Source organism: Meles meles, chromosome 15 (genome assembly GCF_922984935.1).
Source record: "Meles meles chromosome 15, mMelMel3.1 paternal haplotype, whole genome shotgun sequence".
Classification (NCBI taxonomy): domain Eukaryota; kingdom Metazoa; phylum Chordata; class Mammalia; order Carnivora; family Mustelidae; genus Meles; species Meles meles.
The window spans coordinates 19883229-19896590 of NC_060080.1; the positions used below are offsets into that span (position 1 = coordinate 19883229).

General features: G+C 39.9%; 1 protein-coding gene across 10 annotated transcripts in view; it reads right to left on the reverse strand.

The window, feature by feature from the left end:
* DTNB (dystrobrevin beta) overlaps positions 1–13362 on the reverse strand; it is a 262585-nt gene that overhangs the window by 45597 nt on the left and 203626 nt on the right. For 8 of the 10 annotated variants that reach the window (XM_045979068.1, XM_045979067.1, XM_045979063.1 and 5 more), the window contains 2 exons: positions 12955–13044; positions 9452–9539 (listed from right to left, as the gene is read on the reverse strand). In XM_045979068.1, the coding sequence (XP_045835024.1) occupies positions 9452–9539; positions 12955–13044 (178 nt within the window). The remainder of the gene's footprint in view (positions 1–9451; positions 9540–12954; positions 13045–13362) is intronic. The other 2 variants (XM_045979065.1, XM_045979064.1) reach the window with 1 other exon arrangement.

The window sequence follows — 13362 nt, forward strand, 5'->3', positions numbered from 1 at the left end:
AAAGTGCTTGTTTAAAAAAAAAAAAAAAAAAAAAAGGCCAGGGCTCTCTTTCTAAAATGCCTCTAGGATACCGAAGAGGAAAAGACAGAAAGGGAATTACTAGTTCATAAAGACACAGAACACTTCAACTACAAGAGACCTAAGGATGATTTCTTTCAAAAATCAACTAGTTCATTCCTTTATTCAGCAAGTATTTCCTGAGCAGCTATGGTGTGCTAGATATTGTTGTAGGAAGTAGGATGCATGAGTGAGTAAGATACAGCCCCACCGGCATGTAACTGACTTGGTGCTGGGAGAGAAAGATAAGGAACCAAAGGTGTAAGTATGGATCATTAGTAGTGATAAATCCAATGATGAAATACAGGCTAATGAAACAAAGTAAACTAAGACAGAATACTTTTATGAATGAGGTGATAACGAAAAGGCTCTCAGAGACTCAGTCGAGTGGGGAAGCAAACCAGGTATAGGGCTGAAAGATGGGTGTGCTGGGCAGAGGCCAAGGCCTGCAGCTGCTCCGTGATGGAAGAGTGGGCTTTGCTGAAAAGGGTAACTGACTCTAGGAGATGACCCTAGGCCCCAATCACCAAGGGACTTTTAGCCTTGGAGAGGAGTTTCTATTTCATTCTCAAAGTGGTATGAAGCCACTGTAGGATTTTGAACAAGAAAATAAGGAATCAAGTCCATATACTGTAGGTACATACTCTGCCTTCAAGGAGATGGAGCTTAACTCTCAGTGCTTAAGTACAGGCTTTCCGTAGTGACTTCTTTCCAAAGAGGACAGTGTGGAAAGTGGGGGAAGGGTAACTTTATGTTGTCAAAACCTGACAAATACTACCTTGGCCAGGTGATCAAGGTCAACAGCAACAGTGATAAATGATACAATGGAAGAAAAATGGCATTTACCTCTTCCTCCTCAAAAGCTATAACTCAAGTCTAATCATGAGAAAAACAACAGACTAATCCCATTTAAGAGACATTCTACAATGTATTTGACTGGTACTCCTCAAAGCTGTCAAGGTCATCAAAAACAAGGAGAGTTAGAGAAACTGCCACAGTCCAGAGGAGCCTAACGGGTAGGACAACTAGATGTAATGTGCTATCCTGGATGGAGTCCTGCAACGGAAAAGGGACATTAGATAAAAACTAACAAAATCAGAACAAAGTATGGGCTTTGCTTAATAATAAGGCATCAACATTGCTGCATTAATTGCAATATGCGTGCCATGCTGATATAAGATGCTAACAAAAGGAGAAACTGAGCATGGGTTATTTGGAAACTCTGTAGTAGCTCTGCAATTTCTCTGTAAATCTTAAACTGTTCTATAATAAAAAGTTTATAAAAAGTGAACAAACTCTGCTTTGGCACCTATACAGAGAATTTACTGTACTGAGAGAAAAATGGAAGTAGATAGGCTAGTGACGAATCCTAGATTTTGCTATCTACTCACCATGAAAACCTTGAGTTATTTTATTTCCCTATACTTTTCTTTTCTTAGCTGAAAATGGGAATATTTACAGAAAGAGATGTGAAGAGGATTAACTCCTCTGTTACAGAAGCATTCTCTCAGGTTTAGGTAAAATCACAGAGCTCCATCATCTTTAATGAGATGGAGCTACATCTGAAAAATACAGGGTAAGAAACAGGATCCCCTTGGGCAAAACTGGGCAAATGTTACAAAACGAAGGAAAGCCAATGCAGGCAGCAAACTGGAATCTTGTGGCACATATTTCTGAAATCTAAAACATGGACTCAAGGCTTCCCACTAGGCTTTCTCCCATCTCGCCTAGACCAACCAGAGGGCTGTAGATTAGTAATCCCTCAAAAACCCAGTGTTTTTTAGGGTAGTGGGTCCTCAACTAGCTCTAAATCAGAAGACTGAAGTTTTGCTTTTCCTCCTTAGATAAAAATCAGTGGACTCCAAATACAGAGATTCTGATTTAGTAGGTTGGAAGCAAAGCCGAGGATCACTATAGTTTTTAAATGCTTCAGGCGTGATTATAGTATGTATCCACGTTTGACAATTACCATTTTACAGGGACTTTGAGTCATGAAATGTGTGCAAAACACCACATGGATACTGCTGGCCTTACTTGTAAGAAGCCATAAGGATATTTCTGGAATGGCGCATGCCTGGAGCGGGTGAAACGGTAAGGCTAGAAAGGCTGGGCTGAGCCACCTGAAAAAAAAGCTTCTTGGAAACATGTGAGGTAGGATGACAGACGACACCCTGTTTCCCCTTCCTTTCCCATTCCTTCCAAGTTTTTCATAGCGAATTTCACATTTTTCATAAAGAAAAAAAAAAAACCCTTAACAAAAACCAAAAACCCTCTTCAGATTACACCCAACGTTGCTGATGTTGGTGACGAAATTTTAAGAATCTGCTGTTATTACTATGATTTACCACACACTGTAATTTTGTTCTGTTTTTAAAAGGAATTTAGGTACTCCAGGAAAACAAATGAGCTTTCCTGGCTCATCTAAGCAACCTCGAATTTCTTTGTTCAAGGGTCAGGCTGAAGAGGTTTCAGTGGCCACACTGTCACCTGAGGAGACCGGCCGCCAGCTCGGCTACTGAGGAGCTCCATGGGATGCAATGCTGGCTGCTAAAGTAATTTAATGGTCTTTTTTTTTTTCTTTTTCTTGTGAAAGAAGATTTTTGAGAAAAAAAAAAATCAATACAAAGCCTATCTGGCAGGCTATAAATAAATTCTTTCGAGCACTACACCCACTTTATGCAAAGCACTTGTATCAGCAAGAGATTAGCGGATTAGCAGTCTCCTGTTTAACAGAAATCTAGTCGAGAAGAACCCTTCCTGAGAGGCCCAATATTTTACAAGATAACTACACTTTGGAATACAAACTGAAGATGAAAGAGACCATATCAGTATTTCATCTTAAGATCATTCTAACAATGATCATTTTCACACGAATTAGAGAACTGGCATCGGAAACTATCAGGTGTAAACAGACTTATCTTGTTTGCAGGAACAGAGAACTGTGACCTCCTTTTCAGGGTCAAGCGGCTTTGGAGCTTTTATTTACAATATTTTAAAAGCACAATGTATAGTCAGTAAAAATATATAATGGCATTAAAAATTCAACCACGATGCTGTCTATCTCCACAAACTTAATTCTGTAAATTCTCATTTCTACGATGGCTTGAACAGTTGTGCCTGAGGACACAGGTAAGGTGTAACTGATTAAACGGAACTTTTCTTTTTCCCTGACTGCCCCCCCAGCCCGCTCCATTCTGTTCTTTCCCACTAACCTTTAGAGTTGTAATGTTGGGAGTCAGGTGTGTGACCTAACAGTGGACTCTTAAGGAAAAGACTGTGAAGTTTAAACAGACCCAAAAGAATAAATTACTTTTGGGGAGAGAAACAAAGCAAGGCTCTCCACTGGAAGCTTGCATTACTCTTATTTCTCTACGAAGAAGCAAAGATAAATTAGTACATGTTTCTCAGAGTAATATCCTGCGTTTGTGGAAGATGGTCCTGACACATCGTGCCTGCCTGTCCAGCCCAATTTCACTCCAAGGATTGGTCTCTGGGCTCTGGCCACACAAGCCGTCTTGTAGACGCTGAAACCTCTGAGCTCAGGGCCTTTCCGGAGGTGGAAATAGCCCCCGGGCACACACTGGGTGTTCCTGACCTGCTTCATGCTCACATCCCCTGCTGCTTCAGCCTCAGATCCTTCCTCCTTTTGGCTTCCTCTTTTCTTCCAGATCTAATGCTCTTCCTGAACTACAGCCTTCTGTAGCTAAGTCTCCACAGTTGACAGAACAGAACCCCCGTCTGGACCACTTACAAACTGTCACCTGGAATAGCTTCCTTACCTTTTTGAAGAATAGTTTTCTCATGAGATTGTTTTGATGAATAAATGAGCTCATATATGCACTTAGAATAATGACTGGTGCCGAGTAAAAAGTCAATAAAAGTTAGCCATCAGTATTATTCTTTTAGCATGAATCTCACCGGGACCTTCCTCAATCCTGGCCAGAAAGAGTGTCTCGCTTTTTCCTTTGACAAGTTTAGTTACTTTGTTTTTATTTGTATTTTTTTTTAAAAGATTATTTATTTATTTACAGGGAGAGAGGGAAAGAGACAAGCAGTGGGAGGGAGAAATAGGCTTACTACAGAGCAGGGAGCCGGATTCGAGGTTCAAGCCCAGGACCCTGGGATCATGACCTGAGCTGAAGGCAGATGCTTAATGACTGAGCCACCCAGACGCCCCATTACTTCATTTTTAAAGGAATTTAGGCACTCCAGGAAAACAAATGAGCAATATTCGACTTTTTTCATAAAGAAAATTCTTCAAGTTTCAACATAAACATTAACAGGACTGGATATAATTGGATGTGTCATTTATTTTTAAATTAAAGTTTTTTTTGTTTATGAAAAATTGTTATATTGTTCTTGGTGTTGAGAAATCTAATTGTCAATTCTTTGCAGGTATCTATCCTCTCTGGTTGCTTTTTGAGTATCTTGTCTTTGTATTCTGAAGTTTCACTAGCACACTTGGAGGTGTGAACTTTCATTTATCCAGTTTGGGACGCATTGTGATGTTTCAATCTGAGGATTCATGTCATGAATCAATTTTGGAAAATTTACCATCATTAATTCCCAAATATTGTCTCACCTAGTAGAAAATAAATTTACTTTCCTTTGGTGGGGGGGAGGGGAATGGATTCCAATGAGATGACGGTTGGTTCTCTATCTTCCATGTCTAAAAAACTTATTTCAAACCTTTTACCTTTCTTTGTTGCATTTGGGAAACTTCTTGTTTTTTAAGATTTTATTTTTATTTACTTGACAGAGAGAAGCAAGAGAGATCAACCACAAACAGGGAGAGCAGCAGAGGGAGAGGGAGAAGCAGGCTCCCCACTGAGCGGGGAGCCCAACGTAGGGCTCCATCCCAGGACCCTGGGATCATGACCTGAGCTGAAGGCAGCCGCTTAACCGACTGAGCCACCTAGTCACCCCCATTTGGGGAACTTTCTTACATGTATTTTCCAGCAGACTAATTCTCTGCGCAGCTGCGTCTGACCCAAAATTTAACCCATCCACTGAGTTTTAAATTTCAACAACTTTTGTTTTTAAAATGTTTATGTTCTCTTTGGTTTATCTCCAGTCTTTTTAGACAGTCTTTTCTTTTATGGTGTTTTTAATTCCTTCTTTCAGGTCTAAGAAATTTTAAACATAGTTGTTCTATAGCGAAGGATTCTAGTATCTAGTCACTGAAGGTCTAATTTTACAGAGATGCTCAGGAGTTAAGGTTTAGTTGAACTCTTTCTGTGGGAATACTGCTTGGCCTCAATTGAGAATGTTAATCTCAGGAGAGGATTTCTATTTTGCTTCACCTCAGTGCCGTAGGATTAATTTTATATTAAAATTTTACTTTGGGTTTCTCAATCTATGAAGTAATGTAAATGCACCCAATGAAAGTACAGATAAGGACTGAGGTTGTGAATTCCCAGGGGAGACCTCTTGCCCTCAAAAGGAGGAGAACCTAAAGCTTTCTTGTCTTGTCTTTGTGCTGGCAGATGGCTGGTCTTCTATATCATACTTTCACCAGGTCATGTTTCCAGGGACCTAGCTTAACGTGAAAGCCTCACTTCCAACTCTCCACTTTGCATATACGTACAAGGTTTTGCCCACAGCACCTCGAGACAATTATAATAAACCTAAGCACAGGGCTGGCCCAGGGGCTGCTCTGGGTTTCAGTCCTTTTTAGTTCCCAGGAAACTGAATTCTCTTCTACTTATTTTCAGATCTCAACACAAGAAACAGTTTCTCACAGAGGCCATACAATGTAAGTCAGGGACCTGCCATCCATTTTCATAGCCCCCCTTTTTTTCCCTCCATTGTATCTAATTGTTTGTAATTATGTTTTTTAAAATATTTTACTTACGTATTTGAGAGAGAGCACGAGTGGGAGGAGAGCAGAGGGAGAGAGAGAAAGAGACTCCCCTGCTGAGTGGGGAGCCTGATGTGGGGTCGATCCCAGGATCCTGAGATCACAACCTGAGCTGAAACCAAGAATCTGATGCTTAACCGACTGAGCCACCCAGGTACCCCTGTAGTTATGTTTAATAGTGTATTAAACTGTGTATTAAATAGTGTATTAGACTGTTTGTCTCTCTCACTAGACTGTTAGTTCCATGAGGGCAGGAATCATTTGCTCATCACAGTACCCAATCTGGCACATCAGAGGAACAAAACAAATATTTGCCAAATGAATACAATGAATGTGTGTATGGAGAGAAGGGGAAATGGATATTAATATGCACACAGCTCTTCAAGGAAAGCAAAGGGCTGAAATGGAAGAAAAAAAGAGAACATTTTATTGTAAGTTGTTTCAAAATTGCAGTAAACCCATGGCAAATCCCTGGGCAGCCATTTCTCAATGCAATCAAACTCTTGCATAGTCCCCATTCTTGGTTCCCTTTTCTTTTAATTGAGATGTAATGCTCATACCTTAAGTATGCCATCCAATCATACAAATACATACAACTCACGTAACACACACCTCTATAAAAATGTAGAATGTTTCCATCAATTCAGAAAGTTTCCTCAGCTCTCTTCAATATCCCCATTCTCAGAAAATAGTCCCTGATGTGATTTCCATCACTATAAATCAATTTTACCTATTCTAGAATTTCATACACATGGAATCATGTGGTACACATTTTTGGTGTGTGATATACAAGGATTCCATTTGCTCCACCTTATCTCCAACAATTTGGTGGTGTCAATCTTTTTCATTTTAGTCGTTCTAGTGGGTCATTAGGGTTTAATTGGCATTTTCCTGATGATTAATGGTATCAAGCACCTTTTCATGTGCTTATTGCCCATTTGTATATCTTCTGTGAAGTTCTGCCCAAGCCTTTAGACAATTTAAAAACTGGGCAGGAGTCTGAGGTGCAGGAATTCTTTACATAGTTTGTCCTTTGTCAGTCTTGTGTTGCAGATATTTTCTTTCCGGCTGGGCTTTGGCTACTTTTTAAATAGTATCTTTTAATGAGGAAATAATTTATTTTCAATAAGGTCCAACTTACCAGTTTTTAATGGCTCATGAATTCTCTAAGAATTCTTTGCCATCTCCAAGGATATGAAGATACTTTTCTAAGCCTTCTCTTAGTAGCTTTATGGTTTTAGCTTTTATGTTTAGATTTATGATACATTTCAAACTGGTTTCTATGTAAAGTATGAGGAAGGGGTTGAGGTTCTTTATTTCATATAAATATACAGTTGTTCCAGAAGCACTTGTTAAGAAGATTTTGTCTTCCCAATTCAATTTCTTTTGTGTCTTGTCAAAAAGAAGTCATTTGACCTTATACATATGAGTTTACTATATGGATGACCTATTTGTCCATCCTTTTGCCAATATCACACTTTCTTGATTACTGTGGCTTTCTGTAAGTCTTGATGTCAAGTAGGGTTAACTTAACCCTACTTGATTAAGTCCTTCAACTATGTTCTTTTTAAAGACTCTAGGTTTTTCTAAGTGCTCTGGTTTCCAAATATATTTTAAAATCAGTTGGCCAATTTCTTCAAAGTCTATTGGGATTTTTGACTGGTACTGAATCTATAGATTAATTTGGAAAAATGTGCCCTCCTAATTATAATGAATCTGAATATTCATGGCATACCTCTCCACTTACTCAGGTTTTCTTTAATTCCTCAACAATATTTTAGTTTTTAGTCTTAACATCTTTCATTCAATTTATCTGTAAGTATTGGATGTTTTTTAATCTTATAGTAAATGGTATTTTTTCCTAATTTTAGTTTTCTAATTACTCACTGCTAGTAGATGGAAATATAATCAATTTTCATACATTGACTTTCTATCCTGCAACACTGCTATAAAATCATGTATCTGTTCTAGGAGTGTTTTTGTAGATTCCTTAGGACTGTCCTTACATAATCATGTCATCGGCAAATAACAACAGCTTTACTTCTTCCTTTCCAACATTTATGCCCTTTTCTTCTTGTTATGTTATACTGACCAAGACCTCCAGTACAATCTTGAATTGCGGTAGTGAAAAGTGGACACCTTTGGCTGTTCTCAATATCAGGTAGGAGAAATACTCCAAAATGTAAACTTCCAGTATAATATTAGTTACAGGGTTTTTGTAGGTGTTCTTTATCAGATTGAAGAAGTTTCTTCAACTCCTAGTATATTGAAAAATGTTATAAAAAATGGGCACTGTATTGTTGAATACTTTTTCTGCAGCTATTGAAATGATCTTCTAATTTTCTTTTTTAAACTGCTAATATGGTGAAACACATTGGTTGATTTATATATTAAATGAATCTGCAATCCTAGGATAAACCTCACTTGATCATGGAGTACTTTCCTTTTTACATATTGCTGGCTTCACTTTGGTAATATTTTGTTAAAGGTGTGTTCCGCCATGCTTATGAGAGAATTTGGCTATTGATTTTGTTTTCTTGTAATGGCCTTTTTTGTTTTTGTATCAGGTTACAATAGCCTGATAAAATGACTTGGAAAGTGTTCCTTCTTCCTTTAAGAATTTATGTCAGATTGTTGTTACTTCTTCCTTAAGTATATGATAGCACTCTCCTCTGAGCTTAGAGTTTTCTTTGTGGAAGTTAGTTACAAATTCAATATCCTTAACAGATTTAGGACTATTTAGATTTTCTATTTATTCTTATGTCAGTTTGGTTAATTTGTCGTGTTTTTTTTTTAAGATTTTAATTTTAAGTAATTTCTACACCCCACATGGGGCTTGAACCCACAACTTCAAGAACAAGAGTTACACGCTCTACTGACTGAGCCATGCCAGGCACCCCGAATTTGTATGTTTCAAGGAATCTGCCTATTTCATCTAGGTTGCCAAATTTATTAACAAAAAGTTGCTCATGATATTCCCTTATCATCCATATAATATCTATAGGGCCTGTAGCAATGTCCTTTCTTTCATTTGTGATTTTTTTTTTTTAGAAGATTTTATTTATTTATTTGACAGAGAGAGATATAGTGAGAGAGGGAACACAAGCAGGGGGAGTGGGAGAGAAGCAGGCTTCCTACCAAGCAGGGAGCCTGATGCGGTACTCAATCTCAGGACCCTGGGATCATGACCTGAGCCAAAGGCAGATGCTTAAAGACTGAGCCACCCAGGTGCCCCTCATTTGTGATATTAATATTTTGTGTTTTCTTTCCTTTTTTCTTCATCAGGATATCTAGGGGGTAATTAATTTTATTGTTTTTTAAAGAACCAAATTCTAGCTCGTTGACTTTCTTGATTCATTTTTTAAAGAGTATACTGTAGATAAAATTAAAGGCCTCTATAATCCCTTCCCTAAACCCCCTCCTCTCCTTCTGTTCCTGACATACCTATAGTTTCATGTATACCATCACCCTACCTTTTATATATTAAAATAATGCTAATTCCTGCTACTCTACTAGGATGTTCCGTTTACTCACCATGTTTCCTGCTTCTGCAGCCAGCCGGGCAGCGTAGCGAGCTATAAGTCGGTGTTCCTCATCCAGTCGGCTGGGACTGTCCAGGACACTGCCAAAGAGACAGAAAATTCAACAGGTGCCTATTAAGCATTCCCTACCTTTGCTTTTCTCTTAGAAAGAACTGATGGGAGAAAGTTTGTAAAAAAGTATGGTAGCAAAAGAAACAGAGGCCTGGGTCATAGATACTAATGGTCTGAGAAAGGTGGTTTAGAGAAATGATGAGACCACACGTGCCCTTTCTCTTCAGCAGCACCCCCCCTGCTCCTACACCATCAGAAGGGGGCTCTTCTTTTTGAATGCAAGGTCTGGGAAAAGACAGAGCATCTGCGAAGTCTGGGGGGATGGAGGATTTCTAATCAAATGTTTTGGGAAAATGCATTAACTTTTAGACATAGGTCTTGAATTTAAAAAGACCAAGAGAAAAACTAAAGCATCACAAAAAATGGAGGGCTGAAGAAAAGTATGCTTAACACTGGGCAAACAAAACCGAGGAGCTCAAGCAAGGGCCGGCCCAACCTACGGTAAAGTTGAAGACGAATCCGTGGTATCAAACATTCGCTTTCAATGCTGCTTTCCTGTCTTTTACCATGTTTGTTCCACAATTATAGCCCCATCTTCGAATGAATTAATCCAGTCTATTACTCTTTCCTAAGAGTACCAGCACCCTAACTTTAAGGTCTTTAAGACCTACGTAGGTGGGTTCTCAGATGCTGCTGTGCCTGGCTGAAGCGTTCTTGAGTAGCGGGCCAGCTCTGCGTCTACGTGGTACAAGGACCTTTCGACTGGATCATGAAATAACTGACTCCTTTGGTTTAAGCATGTTACACCAACTCTCATTCACCCATGGCAGGGCACTCCCCGATCAATAGGGACTGTGGCCACAGAATTGTTTGTTGAAGTCTGGCGGATGTTTTAAGGTAACAGGTGATGATGACGGATCACAGATGGGTATCGTGGCCTGCTTCTACAGTGGCCCTTGCTTCTGGGACTTCCAAAAACCTCCCCATGGAATTTAGCAACATGATGAGTAATACGAAAAAATTTAAAGACATGAGTCCAATACTCATCAAATCTTGTAATAATTACTGGGGGGAGGGAATCCGGGAAGGAGGAAGTTAGACTGATAGAGCTGTGTCTGACCTTTTCATGTATAGAATCAACTGGATTTTTCCTAGATTTTTTTTTCACCTTTCTCTGTTTCTATCGTTGTGGCTACTTCTTTAAGATTAACTTGGTCTTTCCTCCAGGATGGATTTTTTTAAATGTGTTTCTTTTGCCTGTGCCACTTCTGAATACTTTATAATTTGAGGTATGCAAATGTGAGTCTGTATCATCGTCCTCTCACAAGATGTTCTTGTAATAAGAACATGCTACCATCAGCTTTAACACACTAGGGTCAAGGCCCCAAGGTCAAGGCTGAACTATAATATATAATATAATGTTTTTCTTTAAAAAAAAAAAACAACAAAGTGAACTTTTACTTATACAAGTGGATAAAATTAAAGAGGGACTGGCAACCTAAGAAATGAGACTTGGAGTGGCTGCCCTTCGTTTTGGCAAGGGATATAACAAAAATTTCATTTTTTCCTCTGTGCAAAAAGGCTCCCCTTCTTCCACCATGTTCCATCTCCCTAGGAAGGTTAATTCTACTTGTCATTTATACCCAAGTGTGGACGACATGGTTACTTTAATTGGCTATGCTTTCCAGCCAGAAACTAGAACTTCATGTTGATGAGAGGTTTTAAGGTCAATGAAAATTAAGAGGAAAATTAGAAAGGTTCCTTATTTTTCCGCTTGAGCTGACTTTCATTTTCAGAATTAGCCAGGAAATTTCTGCCTTCTTTGAGGAAGCATGAAGCTCAGTTCCTTCGACTACAAATCAAGAAGAGATGTAGTACTCACCCAGTCCCCACGTCCTGCCCGGGCTCTCGGCCACCAGTTCCTGCTCAGGAAGTCTAATCCCTAAGCCAGGATGCTTAAGGACCTTGGCTAAACCTCCCACAAATTTTTGGGAGCTGAAATATCAGGTTGCAATCTCTGCCAACATTCTGCTTCTATTTTCACCATGGAAACTTTTAATCACCTGGACAACTGCCCTTACTGATGAGAAGTGAGCTGTCCTGCCAGGGATGAGACAACTCTATTCCTAGAGACCCAAGGAGCTGGGACATACTGCACAGAAATCATCTGTTGGCTGAAGAGACACTCTTGGGTGACGTGATGCAGTTATTAGGCCTCTCCTTCCCTCCCGGAGGAAAAGCCTGTTAAACGTACTTGGGAAGTAGGAAAGTAGACTTTAGAGTTAAATAAATGCCCCAAAATACCAATACTATTTAGTCACACTGGCTAAACTATGGGAAATCGTATGAAATATAATACAGAAAACAGTCCTTTCCAAATATGTATTTTTTCACATGATTATTTATTCTTATCATCACAGGAAATAAAAACAAGGTCAGATCACCTTCTCACGAAGCCAAGGCATGTTCTGGGCAAAACTAAGATCAAAATGTAAGGCTCCAGACTCCCTTATGAGCTTCGTTAATCAATTAGGCTTCCTTTCTAAGATTAAGAGTCTATCTGCTGCTACGAAGAATGGAGGGACAGCTTGAGATTACTTTAACTTTCCCTGCTGCTCTCCCTGCAGACCGGTGGTAGGTAAGGGCACAGAGTGGATAGGTAGCCTTGGGTCTACCTGAGTATAACAGCAATTTGTTTGGTATTAATTCTTTTAAAGGGTTAACTTTGCAGTAGTTTGTGGTTATCCAACGTTTTTCTATCCACTGAGGAGTCAGGCATATTCCCACGTTAACAGTGAGTCACTACCAGTAGTTTTCAGAGAAAGGGGAATATGGAGTTATTATAACGCGTCTAATGATCACACGTGGAGGCACATATCGTTAGGGAAAAGTCTCCCTCAGGTGGCAATGACCCAGTACCACTGTTGCAAACCACTGGTTTAAGTAATCAACAGTGACAGATTTGGGGGAAGAGATGAAGCTGTAACACGCAGAGATGTAAGCGGGCGATCAAAGTTTAGACACAGTGAGATATCTGCGGGTTGATCAACCCTACGCTCTGAATGTCGACAGAAAGGTTTCGGTATTTAGTCAAGAATGAGCAGTGAGAGGTTGCCTCAAACAGCTCTGTGAATGCGCATCTTGGGGACGGCATAGCTGCTGGAGATTTACATGGCCTTTCAGTGTAAGCTCAGGGACGTGAACACTTCAAAACCGCATTTCTGACTCTACGTTTCGGTGAGTGCCTGGGCTTGGCAAGGCTCCTTCTCTTTCAGAAGTTAATGCTTTAACAATCATTTCGACTCTGCCAAACGTAGCTGGCAGCGTCTCAAGAAAAACCCCCCATGCAGAGCTTTTTCCAGCTGGCAAGTCCAGGTAATGAGGCTCTCCCTCCCTCTGACCAGCCCGTGGCTGCCCGCCTGCTGCCGCTGCTCTACCACTGACCGTGCACAGTGCTGCAGACGGGCCACATAGGAGGCTATCAGCGCGTGCTCATCGGCCGAGTGACTGGGTATGTCCTGGCTATACTGTAACCTAGGAACAACGGAGGCAAAGACAGCAAGCACAACACACACACACAGAGCGAGAAATGAACATGGATTAAAATGGGCAAACTTCAAAGAAAAATAGAAAAAAATAATACATCATGATAAGGAAAACAATAACAAAAACCACAATGCATAATGGAATATGGTGTTAGACCATAGAAAATACATTTCACCAATCCTCTGAACAAAAGCGGTCTCTTAGGAAACAGCCTTCGCTGACTGACACTTCAACCTCTGAACAGGAGAAACCAAGGAGGGGTCACCAGGAAGCCTTGCCCACCAATCTTATCTAGGTTCTGGGCTC